The sequence below is a fragment of the Peromyscus maniculatus genome, chromosome 15, assembly GCF_049852395.1.
Source record: "Peromyscus maniculatus bairdii isolate BWxNUB_F1_BW_parent chromosome 15, HU_Pman_BW_mat_3.1, whole genome shotgun sequence".
Lineage (NCBI taxonomy): Eukaryota > Metazoa > Chordata > Mammalia > Rodentia > Cricetidae > Peromyscus > Peromyscus maniculatus.
This window is the reverse complement of record NC_134866.1, coordinates 75,455,869-75,482,238: the sequence shown is the minus strand read 5'-3', so window position 1 is coordinate 75,482,238 and position 26,370 is coordinate 75,455,869. Positions and strand designations below refer to the sequence as shown.

Sequence of the window (26,370 nt, the reverse complement as noted above, 5' to 3'; positions counted from 1 at the left end):
CCTGTCTTTCTCCCCATACCCCCTTTTAAGAAGTTCTTAATAAAATATCGCCATCTTTGGCCAGTTCTCTCCAGTGTTCTTCGCTTTGGCCGGTACCACGTGTGTTGTGTTTGCCGTTTACTTTCAGCCCTAACCACCATTCACTGTACAGAATGAATTTTTCGGCGTGTTTGGTAAAGATAGGAACGAAGGTTCTATCCTGGGGCAGTGGAAGGGAACCCAAGCAGCTCGAACTTTAGAAGTAGAAGGAAATCTTGGTTTTCCAGTCAGTTCAAGTTGCTTAACATCTTCCTTGTGTGAAATGGGAGCCATCCCGATTTTATAACACTTAGCTCAAGCTTTGGATGTAGAATGAAATCTTAGGCCGGGTGGTGGTGGCGCACGCCTTTAATCCCAGCACTTGGGAGGCAGAGCCAGGTGGATCTCTGTGAGTTCAAGGCCAGCCTGGGCTACAGATTGGGAGGCAGAGCCAGGTGGATCTCTGAGTTCAAGGCCAGCCTGGGATACAGACTGGGAGGCAGAGGCAGGTGGATCTCTGTGAGTTCAAGGCCAGCCTGGGCTACAGAGTGAGATCCAGGAAAGGCGCAAAGCTAACACAGAGAAACCCTGTCTTGAAAAACAAACAAACAAAGATAGAATGAAATCTTAGTTTTCCAGTCACTTCAAGTTGATTAACATCTTCTTTATGTGAAACAGGAGCCATCCCTATTTTGTAACAATTATGCAACTCTAATGAGATACTCTGGTTTATTAAAAGTTCTACTGAGTGTATAGTATATACTGTTTCAAAATATAGGGTCTTAAAATTTGAGTTAAGGGGGCTGACCAGTTAGAAAGAACACTGTCTATTCTTCCAGAGGATCCACATTCAGTTTCCAGCACCTACATAGCAGCCTGTGTAACTCCAGTTCCAGAAGATCCCACGCCCTCTTCTGGCCTCCATGGGCAGTGCGCTGCACATGCGGGGCACAGACAGGGGCACGTGAAAGGCCCCCTCACGCATAGTGTGTGTGTGTGTGTGTGTGTGTGTGTGTGTGTAAGAAAAGCAGTTACATAGCAATTACTCTCCTTAAGAAGTTTCCACATAAAATAGTAAGACAAGTCATAGATTATTATGGAAATGTTATGGGCGTTCAAAGGAGAGGGAGAGAGAGAGGAGATGACATACGTTTGAGAGAATCAGGAAAGGAGGTGGCGTATGAGTGATCCTTGGGGTATAATTAGGATTTCAAAATTTAAAGTGGGTAGGTATATCCGGGTTAAACTAAGACCATAAACAGGGGGTGTCAGAAGATTCAGTACAATCGACGGGACCAAGTGACTTTAGGCTGAGACACAGGGCGGGCTGGGGCTCTGAAGGGAGGAAATGTGGGGTGGGGTCATCCTGGCAGTGCCAGGTTCTTCGTAGGCAAAAGGCTGGTGACTTAGGAGCAGGTCTATGGCCTAAGCGGAGGATTGCTGCAGCAGAAACGCCAGAAGCACTGCAAGATGTAAGCGCCGAAGAGTGGGAAGACCAGTTCGGATAGGTTATTGCAGTTTTCGGTAAGAGATGATAAAGGGCCTGCAGCCAGGAGGGCAGAGGGAATTCAGAGAGGACCCAGGAGAGGGACGCTTCAGCAAGAATCCAGAGAGTGTGCGACAGGAGGCCTAGAGAGCCGGAGCCACTGGAGATGATGGGTAAGTCACAGGGGGGTGGGGGAGGGGGGTGGTACCTGGATGCCACGTTTCACTTTTTATTATTATTATTATTATTATTATTATTATTATTTTGGTTTTCCGAGACAGGGTTTCTCTGTGTAGCTTTGCGCCTTTCCTGGAGCTCACTTGGTAGCCCAGGCTGGCCTCGAATCACTTTTTTTTTTAAATGAGGGACCATACATGCCACAGGGATGCAGATCCACCCATATCCACGAGGATAACTTTCGTCATGATTATTTTTTTTCTCTCCCCTTCCACTCTTAACGTGGGTTTTGGGGGGACTGAACTTGGATCGATAGGTTTGTGAGAGAAGCGCTTTCACCCCCGGAGCCATCATCCCACCGCCCCTCACGTTTCATTTTTTAAATCCTCTTCCCCCGCTACCCGCCCTAGGGTTCTGTGACTTCTTCCAGATCTCTGTACGAACAACTGGGCTTTTCCTTCTCCACCCGGCCCCGCGTTCATCCCCACGCTCCAGCTCGGACACCGTGGCCTCCCACGGGAAGGTCGCGCCCGCCGGGTCGGATTCCGAGGCCGCGGGAGCTCCACCCGCGGGATCCCCTGCCGCCCCGCCGCGCGGGCGGGTGGGCAGCGTCCTGGCGGGCGCCCCCCTCTCCCCACCCCCCCCACGGCTCAGGAGCCAATCGGAAGGCGGTGATGCTGGTACTCGGCCGGCTATTGGTTGGCTCGGCCGTGGTGAGAGATGGTGCGGTGCCCGTTCTCCGCCCGGGTGCGAGCCGTGGGCGGTTGTTAAGGCGACCGTTCGTGACGTAGGCCGTCAGGCTGGGCAGCCGCCCGCCGATTGGCTGGGCGATCGGACGATCCTTCCTTATTGGCGGCCGCCCCGGCGGCCCCGGAGCGTGCGTCAGCGCGGTTCCTTCCGCCCGAGGCTCCGTTGGCTGGAGACGGCGGGCTGGGCCGGCTTGGTGTCCTCCATTGAGATCCGGAGGTGAGCGAGCGGGGCTGGCTCTGGGGACCGGGCGCCGGCAGTGGCCGCGGGGATGGCTGGCGGGCGGCGGGTCTCGCGCCCCGGCCAGGGCCCGCGAGGCGGCCGTGGACGGGCCGGACGGGCCGCGAGGAGACGTCCCGGAGGCCGGGCGGTGGCCTGGGCGACCCGTGGGGGCCAGCTAGGCCCGAGGGCCACTGCAGCCGCCCGGCGGCCGTGGGTCCAGTCCCGAGGGCGATGTGCTGCGGACCGGGCGGCCACGGTCATCCGGGTAGAACGAGTGTCAGGCAGGCGGGGCAGACAGCGGGAGCGGATGCTCATGGAGCCCTAGGAGACAAGTGTTCACGCCCAGGCAGGCGTTGCCTTGCGGCAGCAGGACCTTTCTTTAAAGTGATGGAGATAGGCCCGAGGTAGGCTGCAGACTGACCCAAAGCCGGGATCCAGGTTATGCCCCTCTTACTGGGCCAGGGGGATGCGAGGTCAGTGCAGGCAAAGCTAGCCCTCCAAAGTCTGTCGGTCTGCCTGTCGGTCTTGTCTTTCTCCTAAGGGGCGTAGGCTCGTGGATGCTGATGTCCTTAACTTGGACCCCTTTTTGGAATTTTTTGGTTTGAATGAGGAAAACGGGACCTTCGAGGTTCTCAAGTTAAACAATAGACTTCTGAGATAGGAGGAGGTTAATGTATTCCATCTGGAGTAATCGTATGGGATATTTCCCTTGCTTGAGGATGTGCCTTTTCGGGCTAGGTCCTGTAAAGCCATAGGAAACGCTTGTGTCTGGGCTTTACCACTAAGTCTTTATGTACAATTAGAGCATCTCACAAAGTAGGGGATATGTTTGTTTGCTTACTTTGGATTTAGGGCAAAGACTTGGATATACTGTGAGGTTGGACTTCATTTTGTGGGCTTGCTTTGTTGTAGTGCCTTTCTAGAATTCGATAAATTTGTCAGAAAGCAGACATGGAAATTAGTACGTGAATAGTAGGGAGAAGTCGTGCATAAACTATCAGATTAGCATGGAAACTTGTGTGGATGTCACAGCTATTTCAAGGACAAGTGTGAGTCTGTGGGGGAATGTGGCACATATTTTTGTCTCATTTGTAGACTATGAGCTATATTCTGGAATTGGTATTTGTGCCGTTAAACACATATGAAACTGCTAGTATCTGAAATTGGACTATTTTTAACTCACAAAATAGTAGTTCTCAACAGTTCCACTTAATGCTTTGGTCGGAGAACTTCAAAATGAGGAGGAGATGGACTTACAGAAGGGTGATGTATAATGAGGTTGGGTGTAGAACCTGTTTTCTAGTGCAAGATGGTGGTGGTGATCTTGTGTGGTGGTTGGTAGGTTAAGAAAGCAGAATGTTACATTCGACTGGGATTCAAAGTAACTGTGGTATAGGTTAGGGGTTTTACCCTCAAAGGGACAACATGAATATATTAATTCATTTGAGGTCAGTGTAGATACTATGCAATCAAAGATTGGAATGTGTGAGAAAGGCAGAGTGCTGGATGGACTGGAAGAATCAGAGAATCGTTTCTGTAATTGGCAGTGCTGAATGGATCTAGTCCTGGATAGGATTAGAATTTAAGAATTCCAGTAAATTTAGCCAGGTTATAGTGTTTCACACATTCCATACCAGCCTGGTCTACAGAGTGAGTTCCAGGACAGCCAGAGCTGTTACACAGAGAAACCCTGTCTCAAAAAAAGAAAAGAAAAAAAGAATTCCAGTAACTTTAAAATTCCAAACCTTTGAAGAGTCTGTGAAATGTTTGCTGTATACTTTATTTGGCTTAGTAGGCCTATGTCTCTTATGTAGCTTGTTTAGATAAGTTATTGCATTGTTGCAGTACAGCACAAAAGCTATTTTCTGAGCTTTTATGAATTGCCACACAGCCCCTCTGCTGTCACTTGTAATTAGATTCTCTGTCCTGCAAATACTTTGCATAGTCACATAAATGGGTGGATGCTCCTGAGAGGAGGTAGTTTATAATTGTGGTTACTGCTGACACACCTTGGTAACACGCTCAGTTTGTATTTCCAGGTGGGTGCGGTTCTCTGTGTTTGGATTGGTGCACAGGATTTTGTGTAACCTCTCCCCTACCCCAATATCAAAAATAGGAATTTACACCTAGCAGGGAAAAGTAGGATTGACAGTGCTCCAGGAAATCAGCTGGATGAAGAATCTGATTTGCCTAATGGAATACGGTTGGAGGTTTGGGGTTACTAATTTGTAATCAATTTGGGGCCTTCCTGATAGCAACTCAGATTTTAATTTAGCAAAATCAACTTTAATGGTGATGAATAATAATAGGGAAGAATATTCAAGCTTTTGGTTGTGAGAGATGGAGAACTGGAAGTGATTTTGACTCAAATTTGAAACTAATTTACCTTCTCAGACCTTGAAGCCAATTCTTCCGACTATTTTGCAGTGTTTTAGTTTCTGATTTAAAAGAGAGACCATATGAGAAAAGCCAGTGGACATGTTTAAAGTTTTCCTCCTTTAAATCCAGGCCCTGAATAACATTATTTGGTTGCTGTGCGATGTTCTGTATGGCAAATGTGTTGCTCTGATTGGTCAATAAATAAAACACTGATTGGCCCTTGGCTAGGCAGGAAGTATAGGCGGGACTAACAGAGAGGAGAAAAGAGAGAACAGGAAGGCAGAAGGAGTCACTGCCAGCCACCGCCGGGACAGGCAGCATGTGAAGATGCCGGTAAACCACGAGCCACATGGCAAGGTATAGGTTTATGGAAATGGATTAATTTAAGCTATAAGAACTGTTAGCAAGAAGCCTGCCACAGCCATACGGTTTGTAAGCAATATAAGTCTCTGTGTTTACTTGGCTGGGTCTGAGCGGCTGTGGGACTGGTGGGAGACAGAGATTTGTCCTGACTGTGGGCAAGGCAGGAAAACTCTAGCTACATTTGGTAGTTGTTGGTTTTCAGGTATTTATTGATCAGTGCAAGATGCTAGAAAGGCAAATGATAAAAGTTCGTTATGCAAGACTGAAAACACGAACAAATCAGACAAATGCCTGCTACATCTTTGTGTCTTACTAATAATTGCTGCCTTTTCAAAATTGAGACCCATAGTAAGAAACATACATTCCACTGGGACTGTCATCAATAATCTCATGATACAGGAATTTGTGTAGTACTCATCCAGGCTTCCTGTCTTATCCAGAAACTGCTTTGATGTTATTTTCTATTTTTAATTAATTAAAACTGTTCTTATTGACAAAATTGATTTCATGATTGAATTAATGTGTTGTGACCACCTTGGAAATCAGTTATACTGGCATGTCTTGTATGATTGAAATGTAGAGGGGAAAAGGGAGTGTTTTAGTTAGAGATAATATTTCCTAGTTGGCTTCATTCTTAAAAGCCAAGCCCCCCTCTTTCTTACCCACCCCCACCCCCACCCCTACCCCGTACATTATTGCCTTCTTTTACCAAATTTGTTGTTGTTTTCTCTCATCAGTAGATACGTCGCTTTCTTCTTCTTTTTTTTCTTTTTTCTTTTTTTTTTCTTTCTTTCTTTCTTTTTTTTTTTGGTTTTTCAAGACAGGGTTTTTCTGTGTAGCTTTACACCTTTCCTGGAGCTCACTTGGTAGTCCAGGCTGGCTTCGAACTCACAGAGATCCACCTGGCTCTGCCTCCCCGAGTGCTGGGATTAAAGGCGTGCACCACCACCGCCCGGCAATAAGTCGCTTTCTTAATGAATATGTTTGAATTCTTTCTGACAATCAGTGGACTCAGTTATTGGTTTTCTTTTCATCTTTTGCATTAAATTGTGTGTGTTTGTGTGCACTTGTGTGCGCCGTGGTATGAGTGTGGAGGTCAGAGTACAACCTGCGGGTGTGAGGAATAGTGAGGCTTAGGTGCAAGTACATTTGCCCACCAAATCATCTCACAGGCCCTAGTTTTTAAATCTTAAGTGTGATTGATTTTTATGGGTAATAGTCTTCATTGTGCTCATTAGTTTTTCTGTAAGAAATGAAGCTTACAAGTATCTCTGGCGTTAGTGGCCTTGTAAGGTTACTCTTCTAATAGGAATGTCAAAATTAATAATTGGCCAGCAAACATGGGAAGAGTGGTAGTCATTAGCTCGGATCGTCTTGCTATTAGTTTGTTGAGAATCCTCTTGTCAGAGAAGGAGTTGTTAGTTTTTTTGTTTTGTTTTGTCCGACAGAGGGCCTTTCCCTGAGCTGTGTCTTCCCCCTTGTGGGTCTTTCTGCATGATAGGGACACACATTTTAGCCAGCCATTTACTCCTCCTGACTCTAGCCAAAGTTTAGGAGCCTTCCACCTCTAACACATTTAAATTGGTCTTCTAGCCCTCTAGTTTGCTGGGAGAAAAGCAGCCATCCTAGCAAAATGCAGACCCCTTTTTACTAACAGAAGCCTCTGTCAGAAAAGACTTCTAGGGACAGCCACCTCAGGGAAGTTGGTTAGACGTTGTGCCAGTAACGTTCTGCCTGCCTTATGTTTTATAGAATGAAATGGTGGTAGGGGTCTTACTTATAAATCACCATGATTTCTGGGAAGAAATCAACAAGCAGTTTCTTTGATGCTACCTTTGTTTAAGCATGTGGATGGTGAAGAGGGTGTTTATGGGTTTTCTATTTGAGTAACTAGAAAGTGTGAATGGTTGTTTCTCTCATTTGCTTTTTGCTTTATTTCCCTTGGCTCACATAATTACAAGGGGTTATGTTTGAAACTTACTTTTAAAGAAACAATTGCATCTAAGTTGGTTGCCAGTGGGTAATAAAAGATTTAAGTGTTTGAAGAAGTAGCAGGAGTCGTTTAAATAGAATATTACAATTACTTCCCGGAATTATTCGGAACACTGAAATAGTCCTATGTGTAAGATGCTGCACACAGGGCTTACGGCATCCTTTTGTTTTCCTGAAAGTGAGTTGTGTGCTAACTGTTCATGCGTGGTGTTCTCTCCAGGGTCCAAGGACTGTGTAGCTACGATGTTGTCAAGACTTTTCCGTATGCATGGCCTGTTGGTGGCCTCCCATCCCTGGGAAGTTATTGTGGGGACAGTGACACTCACCATCTGTATGATGTCCATGAACATGTTTACTGGCAACAACAAGATCTGTGGTTGGAATTATGAGTGCCCCAAATTTGAAGAGGTTAGTGAGATTCATTTGATTTTGACTAGAGTAAATTACATTACAATTTCTAAAGAATGTCTCCTTTTTAGAGAACGTATAAGCAAAAAGAGTTCTGAGTAGTGTTCTCTAGTGGGTTTACCTCAGAGTCTCAGCTGATCACATGGTATGGATTGCACTTAAAATGCTTTTTGAATACTAGTGAGTGTATTTGACTCTGAGAAATATACCCTTTGTAAGGACTATGAGGGAAAAATGATTGTGAAGAATTACAGATTGCTTAAAAATTGTATTCAATTTTCGATTTCTGTGTTGGCTATTTTGATTTGGTTGTAATATGCTGGCATTTATATTTGTGATAATATGTAAACCAGTGACATAGAGTCAAAGTTCTTGCTTTCGAGTACTTATTGAAACCCCTCTCTCTGCCAATAGGATGTACTGAGCAGTGACATCATCATCCTCACCATCACACGGTGCATCGCCATCCTGTACATTTACTTCCAGTTCCAGAACTTACGTCAGCTTGGGTCGAAATACATTTTGGGTAATACTAGTTTTCTTCTTTGCATGCTATCAGACTTTTGATTTGCTGTGGAAATTTCTAAGTGCATGATGCTGATAAGAGTGTTGGGTACATTTAGTAGTTTCCAGATTCTTCTTAGTAAATATTCTCAAGTGTGAGGTCTCAGTAATATAAAGGAAAGTGGTATTGTTCCTATCCGAGTGTTGTATGAGACTGAGTGTTAGTTAGCATTTGTGTAGTAAGGAGTTCTGAGTGTTGAATTTTCCGTTTTAGGTATCGCTGGCCTGTTCACAATCTTCTCGAGTTTTGTCTTCAGTACAGTCGTCATTCACTTCCTAGACAAAGAGCTGACAGGCTTGAAGTAAGTATTTAAGGCTCAAGTGGGCATTCTCCAAAATACAGGTTAAGGACCTTCATGCCCTGTGTTATGAAGACGAGGTGTAAGTTTAAAAGTTTAGAAAATATGGGGAATTTCTCTTGTGCTCTTGCTGTTAGCCAGTGTTAACTGTTAACATTTGCTATGTAGTCTTTCCCATTATTTTAGTTTGTTAATCTAACATTGGATTAAGTTGATTTTCTTCATAAATATCACTGTGGTTAATATCTTTATAGACAATTTTTTGTTCATGTTCACCATTATCTTCTAGGGGTACATTTCAGGAGTATTGTGGTGGCTGTGGGTTTGCTTATGTGAAAGCTTTTTTTTTGTTTTGTTTTTTTAACCTCTTTGGGAGAGGTGGTATAGCTTTTTTAGTACTATTATTTTTATACATTTTTCTCAATGTTAATTCAAGTATTTTTTAATAAACCTAGAATAACATTGAAAGGTGTCTCGATGTTCATGTACATTTTAACGTTGTGAAGTTTTTTTAGTTAAGCTGGGCATAATGGCAATGCCTATAATTCTAGCATTTGGGGAACGAATGGAGAGGATCAGGGGTTCAAGGCCAGTTTCAGCTACATAAGAAGTTAGATGTCAGCCTGGGCTTCATGAGCCTTTGTCTCAAAAAGTGAAACAGAATAAACTTCAAGCATTTTGCACATCTCTTAGCTTTGAGGCTTGCAAAGAATCCTAGCAGAAAAGTATGGCACTACATAGCCGTGCAAAATGTGGTATGGGAAGGGTTATTGTAAAGAACTTTGTAAAACTGTATTTTCCCCGTTTTAACTGGAACTTGTCCTGATTGTTTCCCCAGTGAAGCTTTGCCCTTCTTCCTGCTTTTGATCGACCTTTCTAGAGCGAGCGCACTAGCCAAGTTTGCCCTAAGTTCCAACTCACAGGTGAGTGTGAGTCAGAAGCCTGCAGTGTGATAGTGATCCTCTGCTTGTGTTTATTCTTACAACAGGTTCATGAGATTTCTTCACTGTCAAACGTCACAGTTCTCTCAAGCTTTCAGACTTGAGTTCTAGGCCTCACTTTCCCATTTTCCCTTTGAAAGTCTTCTGAAATTACAGTGCAGTGACTTGGATGTAGACACTACTTGTCAACCCACTTAAGGAATAGAGGAAGTGTTTCCAGTGCTTTCCTCATTGCTCTGACCAAATCGCTGTCATGGAGCAGGTTAGGAAGAAGGAAGGGTTTCTTTTGATTTATGGCCCCAGGGGTGTAATTCATCTTAATGGGGAAGGTATGTCAGCAGGGACTGGAGGCCGAGTGCAGTCCAGGAGGAGAGTGCACAGGAAGTTGGGTCGGGCTGGGGAAGCACAAGGCCCACACTCTGTGATCCACTTCCTCCCATGAGCCTCTACCCTCAGCCTCCCCAAGGAGCTCCGCCTCCTGGGGACCAAGTGGCCAAATTATAACATCAGGTGGGCTAGAGTCTCAGATCACATGTTTCTAAGCCCCTCAAATTAACATTTCCCATCTTAACTTTTATCATGTTTTAACAACCTTGTATCAATACTTTTTATTTTGAGACAGACTCTGTGTATCTCAGTTTCTCCTGAATTATAGTAATCTCCTGCCTTGGTCAGCTGAGTGCTGGGACTGCAGACATGCACCACTGTGTCCTACTTAGATTAGAGCTTTCTGTACGTTTCCTCCAGAGACAGTCTTTGAACCTAGGACCTTGTACAGGCTTGGCAAGTGCTCAGTCCTGAGCTACCCCTTCCCCCAGGCTGTGAAGGAGCTCATAATTCTACCTTGATTATGTTTTTAATCATTTGAACATTTTGATAAGAAAATTATCTAGGTTTTATTGTACTAATGTGACCTCAAAGAAATCTCAACTAAGCTTCTGTCAGTGGGAGCCAGAGTATAAAACGTTGAAGGGTTTAATTAGATACAATTTAAATGGTGGGATTAACCTACCACCTCAAAGGACCATTCCTTAGAAGTCTGTCACCCATGGGAAAGAAAGCAGGGTCCTACTAGGTCTTTTTGTTGTTGAATTGTATCACTGCTCCATTTTGCACCTTGAACGCATCCTATCTTATCACATTGTTCTTTAAGTAGTAAAATAAGTAAAATAATTTAATGTAGGACATAAGATGCTTGCTCTCTAGCATTTTAAAGGGTTAACTTGTACTTTACAACCATCAATGTGTTTGGTCTGTACTTTAGGATGAAGTAAGGGAAAATATAGCTCGTGGAATGGCAGTTCTGGGTCCCACATTCACCCTTGATGCTCTTGTGGAATGTCTCGTCATTGGAGTTGGCACCATGTCAGGTTTGTAAACAATTTCAATTGTAAACTTACAATTAAGTAGGTCACTAAAGGGAAAAATAGAAGGTCTTGGATTTCCGTTGTTTGTTCTTAAATTCCGACTTTTAAAGGCCTTGAACTGTAACTATTATTAGTATCAGGGTATATGGACCTATGTGTGTGGTAAAAGTGTAGTAGCAGGTTACTGATGTTATCTGCTTTCACTGTCTTCTCTCTGTGTTCCACTTTGTGCTGTTTGGGTTCTGCTATTGGTTTATAACTACAGCGGCATCCAAGGCTGGTCTGGAAATCCCTTTCTGTTGCCTAGACTAACTTAATAACTTGGTTCCTTTATTTTAATTGTCACGTTGGAGGTTGCAAGAGTCTAGATCTGAATTAGGGTCATCTATCTTTTGCTATTATGAAGTTTCCTAGTCATTAGACTAGATTTTATGGCTTTCTCATGAAAATCATAACGAGTGTGTGTGTGTGTGTGTGTGTGTGTGTCCATGTCCCCATCCGTGTCCCCTGGAGCTGGAGTTACAGGTCACTGTGAGCTATCTGACATGGGTGCTGGGAACCAAGCTCAGGTCCTCTGCAAGAGCAGGAGTCACCCTTAGCTGTTGGGCAATCTACCACTCCAGCCCCTACGTAGCTAGCATTTGGGTCATATTTGGTTGTCTTGTAGTCATTATTTTATTAAATATATTTCTTTACATTTCTAATAGTAATAAGAGATATTCTGCTGTTCAACAAAGGTTTTTATTCAAGAAAGAAAAACCATGTACCTTTTAAATCGTTTTAAAATTTACATGCCTGCTGCTGGGGATAGAGCTCAGTGGTTCACTCAAAAGCATATATATATGTGTGTGTGTGTGTGTGTGTGTGTGTGTGTATGTATGTATAATGTATGCTTTAAATTCACGTTTTGGAAGCTAGGGAGGTGACTTGGGGTGAAGCATCTACTGTGCAAGAATGAGATCCCAAGTTGGGGTCTCTGGAAACATGACAGCATACAGCTGCCATCCCGGGCCTCCTGGGGGGGGGGGGGAATTTCCAGTTCAAGGTCCAGCTAGCCTGTGGACCTCAAAGAGACTGTCACTTAGGACACAGACACAAGGACAGACAGCGGATATTGTCCCCTGACCTTGGAGCATGCCCTGTGACACATGTGCTCCCATAATCACACACACTTTAAAAAATTACCTTCTGAAAGGTTCAGTTTTGAGTTTTAATGAAGATACTATCATGTCACCACTACTAAAATCAAATAAAGTGTTGATCAGGTGAAAACAGTCACCTGATTTTCTTCAAGCAGAAGAGTATGGGAGATGTTGAAGATGCAGCAGGAAATGACAGGCCTTGAAACAAAGGCAGCCGGTTATCGGAATCGGACGTGGAAAGCAGGGGGTTGATGCCTTGTCTTGAAGTGGTTAGAGAAATGAAGAAAGCATTGGATGTGTGGCTGCACAGACCACTGAGGACATTTACGTCTGTGCAGAACTAGGGATGCGGCTTCAGATCAGGAAGCCGCTCCACTGCCACCACCCTTTACAGTGTTGGGGCTTAACCAGGAGCTTGGACAAACTCTGGACACAGTCTGCCACTGGGCCATAGCCCTGTCCTGGAAGTTACTCTGAAAAAGTCAGTTCAAAAAAAAGGTTGGGCTGGGTGTAGCTCAGTGGTAGTGTGTACTTTGCACATGGGAAGATCTAATTCCTAGTGCACACACAGGCCACAGCTTTTAGAAGTCTTGGGACTGGTGCTGTCTCCTTGTGTAGTACCAAAGTGGCAGAAAGACCTCTTGGGACAGTAAGGAAGAATGATGACATCATGAGTTTAGGGAAAAAAGCTGATGATGAATTTGTTAATCATTGATTAAGTATGGTTTGAGTGTGAAAATATTCCATTCACCTACTGTTTAAAGTATAGATTGGTTTTATTATTATAATTTGCGGTTTCTCAAATGCCCATGGTTATGAGAGTAAATAACGTAAAATTAAAAACGTACAATGTATGCTTTTGCTCAGATGATCTCATATTTAAGAAATAAAATATACTTTGAGTTTTTATATTGCCTTTTCTAACTTTTTTTTTTATTAGAAAGGGGAATTGTTTCTTAATTTCTTTTTCTTTTCTCTTTTTTCTTTTTTTTTTTTAAGATAGGGTTTCTCTGTGTAGTTTTGCGCCTTTTCCTGGAACTCACAGAGATCCGCCTGGCTCGGCCTCCCGAGTGTTGGGATTAAAGGCGTGTGCCACCACCGCCCGGCTGTTTCTTAATTTATATTCAGTGCAATTTTTTTATTTTGAGTTAAAGAGTAGGAGTTGGTGATCTTAATTTCTCTTCTGGCCTCTACAGTTCTGGTACCTTCTCTTTGACATTACCAGATCACCTCTGAAACATTTTTTGGTGAAATGTTTGTTATTTTTAATCTTGGTTTTTTGTTTCTTTTTTTTTTTTTACATTTTTGCATTGATTGTATCATTTTCAGGCAGGTCAGTGAAACAAAACTAAGAACATCAGTAGGCACTATAAAGGTTCTATGAAAGTCAAACTTAGTGGTATGCAAGGACTATTTACTTAGATACTGTGTCAGAAAGGCCTAACTGCTTATTGATATATTCTTTGACAAATTGCCCTGGATACAGAGGTGAATAGCTTTTGTGACAATAAGTGAGTCTAGGTGAGTAGTATATTGGAGGGTAGGTGGAGAGTAACCAGGCCTCTAGCTGCTTGTCTCAGCCAGTCTAGCGTTTTATACAGGAATTGGAAGCACATTTGTATCCAGATGTGTCAGGCACTAGCATCATGTAATGTTGGGGACATGGGAGAAGTCAAGGTCCATGTCCTTGAGGGACTAAGAGTTTTGTAATTGCTGTTCTTAAAGTCTTAGCATCATCGAGTTGCTAATTTCTAGTAGGTGGCAAAGGACCTAATGTGGTAAAACTTGCCCGGGTTTGTCTACCTGTAGGAAGAGTCTTTGAGAGAGATGGCGTGTTAGAAACCCACCCTTTACCAGCTCTGTGTTTCCTTTTCTCCAACCAGGGGTGCGGCAGCTGGAAATCATGTGCTGCTTTGGCTGCATGTCTGTTCTTGCCAACTACTTCGTGTTCATGACCTTTTTCCCAGCTTGTGTGTCCCTGGTCCTAGAGGTGAGAATGATTTTCCTGGCTCACTGGTTTAGAAGCATGTTCTTCCCATTCTGTCCCTCCCCTGAATCAGCTGCACACCTCTAACGCAGTGCTAACTTACTTTGTAGCTTTCTCGGGAGAGCCGAGAGGGTCGTCCAATTTGGCAGCTCAGCCATTTTGCCCGAGTTTTGGAAGAAGAGGAGAATAAGCCAAACCCTGTAACCCAAAGGGTCAAGATGATTATGGTAATGGCGTTTTTCTCTACCAGGATCTGTGGTTTCAGTGTTTGTTATGCTTTGGGTTCTTGGGGACTCTTGTTTGTGTTTTTAGTTCCTGTCTTGTGTATATAGCATTCGGTCCTTTCAGTGACATTCCGGTGTCCTGTCTTCTCTCAGAATTTGTTCTTTGGTTCTTTGAAGTTCTGGGACTTTAGTGTGTTGTATTGAGACGGGATCACACTAGATAGCCAAGGCTGGCTTTAGACTTGAAACCATCACGCCTCAGCCTCCTGAGTGTGGCGATTCCAGGTGTTTGCCTGTGCCCCTCGGGCCTTCTGGTCTTTGTTATTCTCGCTCCCCTACATAGATTTTGCAAGTTCCTCTGTCTTTGAAAGCCTATTCTTTGGAATGTTTGAAGCGAGATAGGAACACTGCTTTTATTAGTCACCTAACAAACTGGGGGCTTTCTTGTCATAATGAGGTGGGGCCAAGGAAGGTAGGAAGGTAGTGTCTGGTTGTGGACTTGGGAGGGATGAGAAAGCAGAGGATGCACAACTGAAAATATGTTCCTTCAGTCTTTAGGCTTGGTTCTCGTTCATGCTCACAGTCGCTGGATAGCTGATCCCTCCCCTCAGAATAGCACAACAGAACATTCTAAGGTCTCCTTGGGACTGGATGAAGATGTGTCCAAGAGAATTGAACCAAGTGTTTCTCTCTGGCAGTTTTATCTCTCCAAGTAAGTTGACTGAGTGAAAGCCACAGTACTCTGCACTCTTAAAAGGTTGTGCCGCGATGTTTATATTTCTGAACTGACATGCTTATCTGCTTTCATTCAGGATGATCAGCATGGACATCGAACAAGTGATTACCCTGAGTTTAGCTTTCCTGTTGGCCGTCAAATACATTTTCTTTGAACAAGCAGAGACAGAGTCAACACTCTCATTAAAAAATCCTATTACATCTCCTGTCGTGACCCCAAAGAAAGCCCAAGACAACTGTTGCAGACGTGAGCCTCTGCTTGTGAGAAGGAACCAGAAGCTTTCGTCAGTGGAGGAGGAGCTGGGAACGAACCAGGATAGAAAAGGTACTTTCCTGTTCTCTTCATTTTGGTTCCTCTGTCCAAGGATGGACCCTGAAGCTGAGTTCATTTGGAAGTGCTTACAGGGTTTTGAGATGTCCTTTTGCCTCTCTCCCAGTTGAGGTTATAAAACCCTTAGTGGCGGAAGCAGAGACTGCAAGCAGAGCTACGTTTGTGCTTGGAGCCTCTGGAGCCAGCCCTCCCGTGGCACTGGAGACACAGGAGCCTGAAATTGAACTCCCCAGCGAGCCTCGGCCTACTGAAGAATGTCTGCAGATCCTGGAGAGTGCTGAGGTGAGGATGGGGTGTGCACTCCCACTTGGGGTTGTTTTTGGTTTTATTTGTTTTTAACCAAAGGAAGTAAAAACTCGTACTACTGGGGCCCAGTGGCTTGTAGACACTGTGTTACGTGGCTTATCAACAACTGGATTTCTCTCCTACAGCCTTTGGAGGCATTTCCTCCGTCTGTGAGATGAGCAGCCCAGGCCCAAGAGGCTTTAGTAAGAGAGCCCCAAGATATTTGCCTTTGAGGAAACTGTAAAGTTAGAAGCAGGGGCTGAGATTTTCTGTTTCCAGAATCACAACTGTGTAGTGTGTTACTGTTTCTTACAGAGATGTGTCTGTGTAGGAACATGGGCTGTGCTTCCCAGACATAAGCTTTGTTTTGTGCTTTTTAATCTCCCTAGGGAGCTAGCTTTTCCTCCTGGAGCTTTGAGCACCGTGTTCTGCCTCCATGTTTATATATGTCCATTCATACTTCCAGCCATATCTGCTTCGTCTAACTTTGTATAAAGAATGTTTTCCCTGTCTGCTAGTGCTACATAGTAAGACCTTGTCTCAAAACTCTTTTTCATGTTTGGTAAGATACAGTTCCATTGACCCTCACTTTGTTAAGATATAATTGACAGAGGAAATTGGTTGTATTTCAGATGCATAGCTTCTTTCTGTATGATTAACATACTGGAGCTAACATTCATCATCGGCCGTCCATTAGGCCTTGAGGACTTACTCATCCTGTGTAACTGATCTAACACCAGTGTTGGGATAAGCATCCCGCTCTTTTCTTCTGGCAGTTGGCAGCCATCATGTCTGTGTACTTTTATAAGTCTGTTGTATGTCCCACTGGAGATAGCATGGACATTTCTCTTGCAGAGTATTAGGCTGTGGGTGTGATTGTTGTACCTGTGTCACAGTGCCTAGGCTGGGAATGTAGCCTGGCTTGTGTGTGAGCCTGCCAGCACCTGAGAACAAAACCAAAAATGTGTGCCCGTAGCCAGACCTCATTGCGGTGCTGTTAACAGGATCGTTGTGTGTACATGTGGGGTGTATTTCATTTTCATTTGTTTTATTTTCACTTATGTATTTATGAACATGGGTTTTGTTGTTATTCAGTTTTTATAAAAACGTAAACTTTGGATGTTATTTTCTTATGTGGGTGGGCAGAGTGAAGGTTGACTCACACTGAATGTCTTCCTCAGTCTCTTTCCACCATTGTTTGTTTGTTTTTGTTTCTGAGACAAAAAGTTTTACTCTGTATTCCTGTCTGGCCTGGACTCAGAGAAATCCACCTGCCTCTGCTTCCTGGGTGCTGGGATTAAAGGCGTGTGGTACCATACCTTCTGGCTTCATCTGAATTTGTGAGACAGGGTCTCTCACTCAGCATGGAGCTTGCCATTTTGGCTAAACTGGGCACAGCAAGCCGCCAGCTTTTGCCCGTCTTCTTCCTGCCCAGTGCTGGGTTGCAGATGTAACCACTGTGCCTGGCTTTTCTGTGGGTGCCGGGATCTGAACTCGGGTCCTCAGGCCTGCATAGCAAGCACTGTACCCACCGAGCCGTTCCCCCGGCTCTCCTTGACAGTTTCTGTTCAAACTGTCTCCCTCTTTACAAACCCAAAGCCTTCCGAGTTTCCCTTTTACTGTTCTTGTACTCTTTAGTGCTCTTGAGAGGGGTCCTCAGCTGTTTAAGGGCCACAGCTTGTACACAAAAATACTACTGTGTAATGTACACATTGCCTATGATATTGTAGCAAATCTGTATTGATTGGCTTTTATTGATCAGTCCATGAGCATGTAAGTTTACAGTGTGGCCAGGCCCACAGCAGATAGGGGAGCTGGTTTTGTTCTGGGTGCGGTTCTTTTCCGAGAGAATGGAAGAGTCTGGCCGAATATTTATGTCCTCGGGGTTTATGCATACATTGTTGTCATCTAAGCAGCTCTGCACTGTGGGCTTTCAGCTTTTTTGTCTTTGGCTTGTGAATTGCAGTTCTTGACTCTCCTGCCATCTCCCTCCCACTTTCCCATTTCTTCAGAAAGGTGCAAAGTTCCTCAGTGATGCAGAGATCATCCAGTTGGTCAATGCCAAGCACATCCCAGCCTACAAGTTGGAAACTCTAATGGAGACTCATGAACGTGGGGTATCTATTCGCCGGCAGCTCCTCTCCACAAAGCTTCCAGAGCCTTCTTCTCTGCAGTACCTGCCTTACAGAGATTATAATTACTCTCTGGTATGTTAGTCGATTGATTAAGGAGGGCTTGCTTTGTACTTGACCCGCCACTGCTACTTAAGTGTTTTTCATGTTTTTATAGTCGTGGCTGGAAGAGTCCAACAGTTTAAAGTTTTTGTTTGTTTGTTTTTCGAGACAGGGTTTCTCTGTGTAGCCCTGGCTGTTTTGGAACACTGTATAGACCAGCTTGGCCTTGAACTCAAATCTGCCTGCCTCTGCCTCCTGAGTGTTGGGATTAAAGGCGTGCACTACCACACCCAACCAGTTTAAGTATTTTTAAAGAGGAAATTTGGGGTGGGTTCAGCTTAGTGATAGAATGTTTGCCTAACGTTGGTGAGGCCCTGGGTTTAATCCCCAGCACCATAACAACCTAAAGAATACATTAAAAATATTGCTGGAATATTTTATTAGATTAAGTGAAGAATTGTTAGTGATAGGGACGAGATGAGCTGTTGTCCATTACAACAGGGGTTTTCATGTGCTGCACACCTGTGTTTCTTAGGTGATGGGAGCTTGCTGTGAGAATGTGATTGGATATATGCCCATCCCTGTTGGAGTGGCAGGGCCCCTGTGCCTGGATGGGAAAGAGTACCAGGTTCCAATGGCAACAACGGAAGGCTGTCTTGTGGCCAGTACCAACAGAGGCTGCAGAGCGATAGGTGTAAGTGGGGATTTGTTTGCTTTAAAGAATAAGGCGGGCGGGCGGGCAGGCAGGCAGGCAGGCGGGCAGGGTAAGGAGACCAAGACAGATTTGGGGGATAGTCACGAGCTTTGGAAGAGGTTGAAGTGTTTTCTGGATTAATGTTCCCATAATCCTCGGTTTAGCTTGGTGGCGGTGCCAGCAGCCGGGTCCTTGCAGATGGGATGACCCGAGGCCCAGTGGTGCGACTTCCTCGTGCTTGTGACTCGGCAGAAGTGAAGGCCTGGCTTGAAACCCCAGAAGGCTTCGAAGTGATAAAGGAGGCCTTCGATAGCACCAGCAGGTGTGTGCTGGGCATGCGTGGAGACTGTACTTGTTTTCTGTGATAGCTAAAGCTAGTCATTGATCTATTGCCTGCTTCCAGTGACGTAGCACTGCCCTGGATCCATTCATTCAGGAATAACTATTCTTGGTTAAGGGGAACCTTGGTTTTTTTAAAGCTTGATGAGATGGCTCAGCAGGAAAACGCACTTACCGTACGTGCCTGATGGCCCGAGTCCAGTTCCTTAGTCCCACTCACAGGCAGCAATAGTAAATGGAAAGATGGAAGTTGGGCTAATACATCCGATTAGATTGTTATTTTGCCCTAGAGAAGGATTTTCTAGGCATAATGGGAGTGTTAGTATAGTTATAGGTTTACTTTGAGTGAAGACCATTAAAATAACACAGAAGCATAATCAGTAGATGTCAGCTGCTGGGCAGGTCAAGCTAATGTGTTTATCTTACTTGGACTTAAGTGTTTTTAGACATTAGTCCACCTTTAGTCAGTGTCTGAGAATGAGACTCAGCTGATTATCCTTCATTTGTTAAAGAAAAAATACTCCACACTGAAGTAGATTTAAAATAAAATTTCCTGCCAGGCGATGGTGACACACGCCTTTAATCCCAGCACTCAGGAGACAGAGACAGGCAGATCTCTGAGTTTGAGGCCAGCCTGGTCTACAGAGCAAATTCCAGGACAGTCAGGACTACACAGAGAAACCCTGTCTTGAAAAACCAAAACATTTAAAAAAAGTTAAAAATAAATAAAAAATGAAATTCCTCATCTTGGATTAAAATGCAAACCTTGTGTTTACAGATTTGCACGTCTACAGAAACTTCATGTGACTATGGCAGGACGCAACCTATACATCCGTTTCCAGTCCAGGACGGGGGACGCCATGGGGATGAATATGATTTCAAAGGTAAGCAGAGATCCACTGTGGATGAAAGGGTTCAGATGGGCACATGGGAACTCATCGTGTGGCCCGGGTTGTCCTTGAACTCATGGTGACTCTTGGGCCTCTGCTTTCTTGAGTGCTGGGATTATAATTGTGTCCTGCCACACACAGCCATGTTCTTTATTGATACATCATGTCCATATGTTACATACTTAAAGAGTTCATTTATTTCACGTTTATTAAAAGCTTAATATTGTTTGATATAGCTTGGTTTAGTGGTGTTTCTATTTGCCTTTTTTTAATTAATTAATTATTTTTATTTTTATTTTATTTTTTTGAAGCAAAGTTAGAGTTTATTTAAAAAACACAAACACTTTAAGCACAAGAATTTAGAAAAAGAGGAGCAAGGAAGAAAGTTAACATCCCCATGTCTGGGTGCCTCAGTCACAGTCAAGTTTCTTTATAGCAGCTATCCATATTATTTCTGGTGGCTTTGGACTTGAGCCCAGTGTGATCATGGTTAGTTCCTATGCATTGGAAAGGGCACAGCTAAGGTAAAGCCCTAGATCACAGGATTGCCGGGGAAATAAGACATTTTTACTGTAAAAAAGGGTTGAGTCTTGTTTTTGAGACTCCAAGAAAATATCTAGGAAAGGAGTAAGGCCACACTTGAAGGTCATATTTTTTTTTTTAATTAGGTTTTTTAAAAATGTGTATGGATGTTTTGCCTGCATGTATGTCTGTACACCACATGTGTGCCTGGTGTCCACAGAGGCCATCTGATTCCTCTGGAACTGGAGTTTCATACAGTTGGGAGCCCCCAGAGGGTGTTGGGAATTGGACTTAGGTCCACAGGAAGAGCAACTGCCAGCTGTCTGCCTAGCTGCCCTGGTTTAGAGCGATACTGTCTGTGTTGTAAATGTACTCACAAGGGTGGGAAGGATCTGGGGTTAACACTTCAGAGCCTTTTTCAATAATTTCCCTCCCCAGTAAGGAATAGCACCAAGGGTGTTTAGCTCAGTGCTGAGCAAGAGTGCAGGTCGGTGTGTGGAGCCCCAGATCAGTTCTGAGCCTTCCCCAGCCACCCCAAAATAGCTTCATCCCCAAATCTTGCAACTGACCTCTTCTAGATACTCCCCCTCCCCTTTCTTTATTGTGTGTGTGTGTGTGTGTGTGTGTGTGTGTGAGAGAGAGAGAGAGAGAGAGAGAGAGAGAGAGAGACTGAGAGATTGAGAGAGACTGAGAGAGAGAGAGACTGACTCACTGTAGCTCTGGATGACTTGGAGCGCTTATATGGCCAGGCTGACCTGCAACTCGTGGTCAGTTTTCCTGTCTCTGACTTTAATTGCTGGGATTACAGGCGTGTATCAGCCTGCTTAGAAACACTTGAAGATACTGAATATATCCGGTTTGCTTGTATAATCTGTTCATTCTGTTTCCTGAGAGGTTTTTGTATGGTGTACATTTTATTTGGCTGATAATTCTTTACTAATGACAAAGAGAAAATACTAAATCATCTAGTCAGGTTACAGATTTGTTTATAAAGATTATTCAGAAAGAGGAAAATCATAAGCTTTTTAAATTCTCAATGAGGTTTTAAATACTCAACGGCTTAAAAATAGAATTGCTGTGTCATCTCCCAGTTCTCCTTTTGGAGTTGAAAGCACAGTCTCCAGAGATGTTTGTACACTTGTGTTCATAGGAGCGTTATTCACACTAGCCACTAGGCAGAAGCAGCCTAAGTGTTGACTGGGTAATGCATGGATGAGTAAGAGACATGGTAATAGAACATGGTTCAAAGTGGAATCAATCACCTGTTACAAAAACGGTGCTATAATGGTCCCACTTACCCGAGCTAGCCAGAGTCATTAAGTTTGTGGACACCAGTAGAATGGTGTTGGGCTAGCAGGGGCAGGAACTGGGTCATTGTTTCAACAGGCTGTGGAGCATTAGCTTCATCAGATAAAGAGAGTTCTGGACATGAGCTACATGATAACTTGGATGTGCTGAACGACTGCATTTAGAATTATTAGTTAAGGTGGTCAGAATGGGGAATCCGTCTACATTTTGTTTCGCTTCTTCCTAGGGCACAGAGAAGGCACTTCTGAAGCTTCAAGAGTTCTTCCCTGAAATGCAGATTCTGGCAGTCAGTGGTAACTACTGCACCGACAAGAAACCTGCCGCCATCAACTGGATCGAAGGGAGAGGGAAGACAGTTGTGTGTGAAGCTGTCATTCCAGCCAAGGTGGTGAGGGAGGTACGCGATGATGAGAAGTTAGCCCACTTGAAAGTCTTAGTGTCTTTAGTTGGCTTGGAGCCAGGTGTGGTGGCCCACAACTATAAAACCAGCTCTAGGGAGTCAGAGGCAGGGGGATCTCTGCGAATATGAGGCCAGTGTGGGCTACATAGTGAGGTCTGAGCTAGCTATGGCTGAAAGAAAAATTTTAAAATAATAAAAAATTAAGAGAATACTAACATCTTTAATACGATTACATTTGTAGGGTTGTGCTTTCCATTAAAATGGTTTTATTTTTCATACCTATCTGCATGTAGCATTCTTGGGACAGTTAAATGGGGCCACATCTACACCCTTGCTTCCTAGAGGTACAGAGAGGTAGATATGAGTGTGTCTTGCTTGGTTCTCCTGGGGGAGTATGTAAATCTGCCCTCTGTGGTCTAGGTATTAAAGACAACAACGGAAGCGATGATTGACGTAAACATTAACAAGAACCTGGTGGGTTCTGCCATGGCCGGGAGCATAGGAGGCTATAACGCCCACGCAGCGAACATCGTCACTGCTATCTACATTGCATGCGGCCAGGTAAGCCTGCCGGTCCCCACTTTGCTTTCTGCTCTGTTGTTGTAAGGGAAGGAACTGTACTGTATTTTCCTTGTCCCCTCCAGGACGCAGCCCAGAATGTGGGTAGTTCAAACTGTATCACTTTAATGGAAGCAAGCGGTCCCACCAATGAAGACTTGTATATCAGCTGCACCATGCCGTCTATAGAGATCGGAACCGTGGGTGGTGGGACCAACCTCCTACCTCAGCAAGCTTGTCTGCAGGTACACAGCAGTGCTCTCAGGCTAGCTCGGACTCCCCGTTGTTCTGCTTTCTTTTCTGGGAAAGACAGGGTTTATTTCAGCTTAGACATCTAGGTAGAACTTTCTTACTAAGGGGTTAGGGCAGGAACCTTAGAGGCAGTAGAGACCATGGAGGAACCCTGCTCATTGGCTTGTTCCTAGACTCTCATTCAGCTATTGTACTTTTATGTGGGCTGGGTCCTTCATCAAATAGCAATCAAGAAAATACCCTACAAGCATGCCCACAGGCCAGACTTCTGGAGGCAGTTTATCCCTTGAGGTTCCCTCTTCCTAGATGTGTCAAGTTGATGACCAAGTTTAACCATCACACCAGGGATACATGTGTCTACCTGACACCACATCACTTGACTCTATTTTCGCTGATCTTTTTTGTCCTTGCTTTCTCCCATTCTAACCTAGTGTGTCCAGATACGTATAGGGATTCTAAGTACACACACACACACACACACACACACACATACACATGCACGCATGCATATATACATATATATGGTTTAGGTGCATGTGTCTAATAAATCATGAGATTAATTAAGCAGGTAAGTGCATGATGCCAGTTAGCTTTGTGGGCGTTAGTTACATGCTATGTCAATCCTATCTGTCTGACCTGACATCTCCCTACCATTTGTAGTGGAATCCAGTTCTCCTCTGATGCCTTGTGGTAATCTTCTGTGTTGGTCTGATCACAGATGCTCGGTGTTCAAGGAGCGTGCAAAGACAATCCTGGAGAACATGCACGGCAGCTTGCCCGAATTGTGTGTGGTACTGTGATGGCTGGGGAGTTGTCCTTGATGGCAGCATTGGCAGCAGGACATCTTGTCAGAAGTCACATGGTTCACAACAGGTAAGACTTCGAATATGAAATTTTCCCAAATTCAAGTTTTACTGTCCTGGTCTGGGAAACACCACTGAAATGTTTGAGTCCAAGCCCTAGAATCCAGATTTAAAAAAAAAACAAAAACAAAAGCCGGGCGGTGGTGGCGCACGCCTTTAATCCCAGCACTCAGGAGGCAGAGCCAGGCGGATCTCTGTGAGTTCGAGGCCAGCCTGTTCTCCAAAGTGAGTTCCAGGAAAGGCGCAAAGCTACACAGAGAAACCCTGTCTCGAAAAACCAAAAAAAAAAAAAAAAACAAAAACAAAACAGACCAGGTGTAGTGGCATGAGCTTAAAATGCAACCCCTGGGCAGGTAGAGAGGCAGATCCTGTGGGCTCACTGAGCAGTGAGCCCAGCCTGCGTGGCAAGTTCCAAGCCTTGTCTCAAAATAAAGGGTGAGTGTCGCCTAAGGGATAACATCCAGTGTTGTCTTCTGGTCTACACACTTGAGTGAGCGTGCGTACACACACACACCCCAATTTTTCATTGCTGATGTTTTCAGTATTACTACTTCCTCTCTCTCTCTGACACAGATCGAAGATAAATTTGCAAGATCTGCAAGGAACGTGCACCAAGAAGGCAGCCTGAGCAGCCTGACAGGACCGAACTAAACCCGGGCATTGGGTTCTCAAGGACTAACATGAAATCTGTGAATTAAAAATCTCAATGCAGTGTCTTGTGGAAGATGAATGGATGTGATCAATGAGGTGCCTGCCTGGTTTCTGGCTCTTTCAGAGACATCTGAGGTCCTTTACAGAGACTCCTCAGATCTGGAAACAGTGTGGTCCTTTCCATGCTGTGTTCTGGAAAGATCTCACGTGGATTTATGCTCTGAGCACCACGGATGTGATCTGCAGCTCGTTTCTGAAAGCCGCCACAAGCTGGAAACGGTGTTTGATGAAATGATGGAGTTCATGGTGATGAGTGTGAGACTGGCCTTCTTTCTCCCAGTGGGTTAAAAATGGAGTTTTAAATTATACTGTAGCTGATAGAACTTCTGATTTTATATTTATTTAGCCTGAGTTGTAGAACTTTGCAATCTAAGTTTATTTTTTGTAAACTAATAATTCATTTGGTGCTGGTCTATTGATTTTTGGGGGTAAACAACATTATTCTTCAGAAGGGGACCTACTTCTTCATAGGAAGAGTTAACTTTTATTCTCAAACTACAGAACAATGTGCTAAGCAGTGCGAGATGGTTCTCAATGAAGAAAACAGTCGCTGCATTTATCTCTGCAGGTCTTGGTTCAGAGAGGCCTTGTCTAGATTGTTGCCAGCTGGGCTACTGCATGTCTTAGCATCAGGCTTTAGGAAAGTGCCACGCTTTGCACTCAAGATAGCAGAGCTCTTGGTGTTACTTAGACAAGGGCACAGACAAGTCAGAACTCTAGAGTGTGGGAACACAGTTTTAAAGAAAACGACCATTTCTCTAAACCAACTTTCCTTAGAGACATTTTAACTTATTTAGCTGAATTCTAGATTTTTGGGGTAAACTATCAAATCTGTATATGTTGTAATAAAGTGTCTTATGCTAGGAGTTTATTGAAAGTGTTTTAAGAAATAAAAACTCAACGTTACACTGATAAAATACTCTACCTTGGGCCAGAGAAGACAGTGCTCTTTAGTGTTGTCCAGGAAACCCTGGCTTGCTTTGCCAAGCCTAATGAAGGGAAAATCAGCTTGCAGAGCCAATGACGGAGCCACACGAATGGCCCTGGAGCTGTGTGCCTTGTTCCTGTGGCCAGGAGCTTGGTGACTGAATCATTTACGGGCTCCTTTGATGGACCCATAAAAGCTCTTAGCTTCCTCAGGGGGTCAGCAGAGTTGTTGAATCTTAAATTTTTTTTTAATGTACCGGTTTTGTATAAATAATAATAAAGAGCTCCTTATTTTGTATTCTATCTAATGCTTCAAGTTCGGTCTTGGGAAGCTGACATCTTGTGTAGAAGATGGACTCTGAAACCAGACATTCCAAGAGTACAGCGGCATCATGGGAGCCTCTTAGTGATCGTGTGTCAGTATTATTGTAGAAGATTAACTTTGCTGTTGTATGTGAAGTTTCAAATTGCTCCTCTTGTGACTTTTTAGCCAGTAACATTTTATTTACCTGAGCTTTTCATGGAAATGGCAGTGAAAAGTATTGAGTGTTCATGCTGGTGACTGTAACCAATGTCATCTTGCTAAATTCCTGTTTTGTACAATTACTAAATTGTATACATTTTGTTATAGAATACTTTTTCCAGTTGAGTAAATTATGAAAGGAAGTTAACATTGACAAGTGTAAACAGTGGCTTTTTTAAAATTGAGGATTAACCCTAAAGCCAAGGCACAGAAGTTAGCAAATTCTGGCAGAATGGTAGCCTGTCCTCTGCTGGGACCATCCGATCATCTCTCTCCATGACACTGTAATTTGGCGGCATTAATGCTGGCCAGTGTATGTGCCTCATTGATCTTCCTTACACTTAGAGGGTTTGATTGATTCAGATCCGTAATCTCAGCCAGATTGGCTTTGGTATCAGTTGGGGAGAGTTACGAGGAAGGGAGAATAAAGATCAGATAGCCAAAACACAGTGGCCCTTTCAAGTGTATGCTTCAACTAAATGGGGGAGGGGGGTTGGCTTCTTCAGAACTGACTTCCATTTATCTGCAATCACTGACTGCAC

At 44.1% G+C, this 26,370-nt stretch overlaps 1 protein-coding gene across 4 annotated transcripts; it reads left to right on the top strand.

The window, feature by feature from the left end:
* Positions 1-1,586: 1,586 nt before the first annotated feature.
* On the top strand, positions 1,587-25,985 carry Hmgcr (3-hydroxy-3-methylglutaryl-CoA reductase). 4 transcript variants are annotated; one of them, XM_076552094.1, is made up of 21 exons: positions 2,752-3,054; positions 5,258-5,386; positions 7,605-7,792; positions 8,207-8,318; positions 8,571-8,658; positions 9,494-9,578; positions 10,861-10,966; positions 13,989-14,095; positions 14,203-14,319; positions 14,868-15,028; positions 15,129-15,376; positions 15,489-15,664; positions 17,680-17,874; positions 18,377-18,535; positions 18,700-18,857; positions 19,653-19,758; positions 21,821-21,991; positions 22,415-22,555; positions 22,639-22,797; positions 23,523-23,677; positions 24,241-25,985. In XM_076552094.1, the coding sequence occupies exons 3-21, from the start codon at positions 7,628-7,630 to the stop codon at positions 24,293-24,295; spliced, it is 2,664 nt and encodes an 887-aa protein (XP_076408209.1). In that variant the 5' UTR covers positions 2,752-3,054; positions 5,258-5,386; positions 7,605-7,627; the 3' UTR covers positions 24,296-25,985. The 4 variants fall into 4 exon arrangements, with proteins under 4 accessions (XP_076408208.1, XP_006985816.1, XP_076408209.1 ...); XM_076552093.1 differs by lacking the exons at positions 2,752-3,054; positions 5,258-5,386 and adding an exon at positions 1,587-1,677; XM_006985754.4 differs by lacking the exons at positions 2,752-3,054; positions 5,258-5,386 and adding an exon at positions 2,273-2,647.
* The last annotated feature ends 385 nt before the right edge of the window (positions 25,986-26,370 follow it).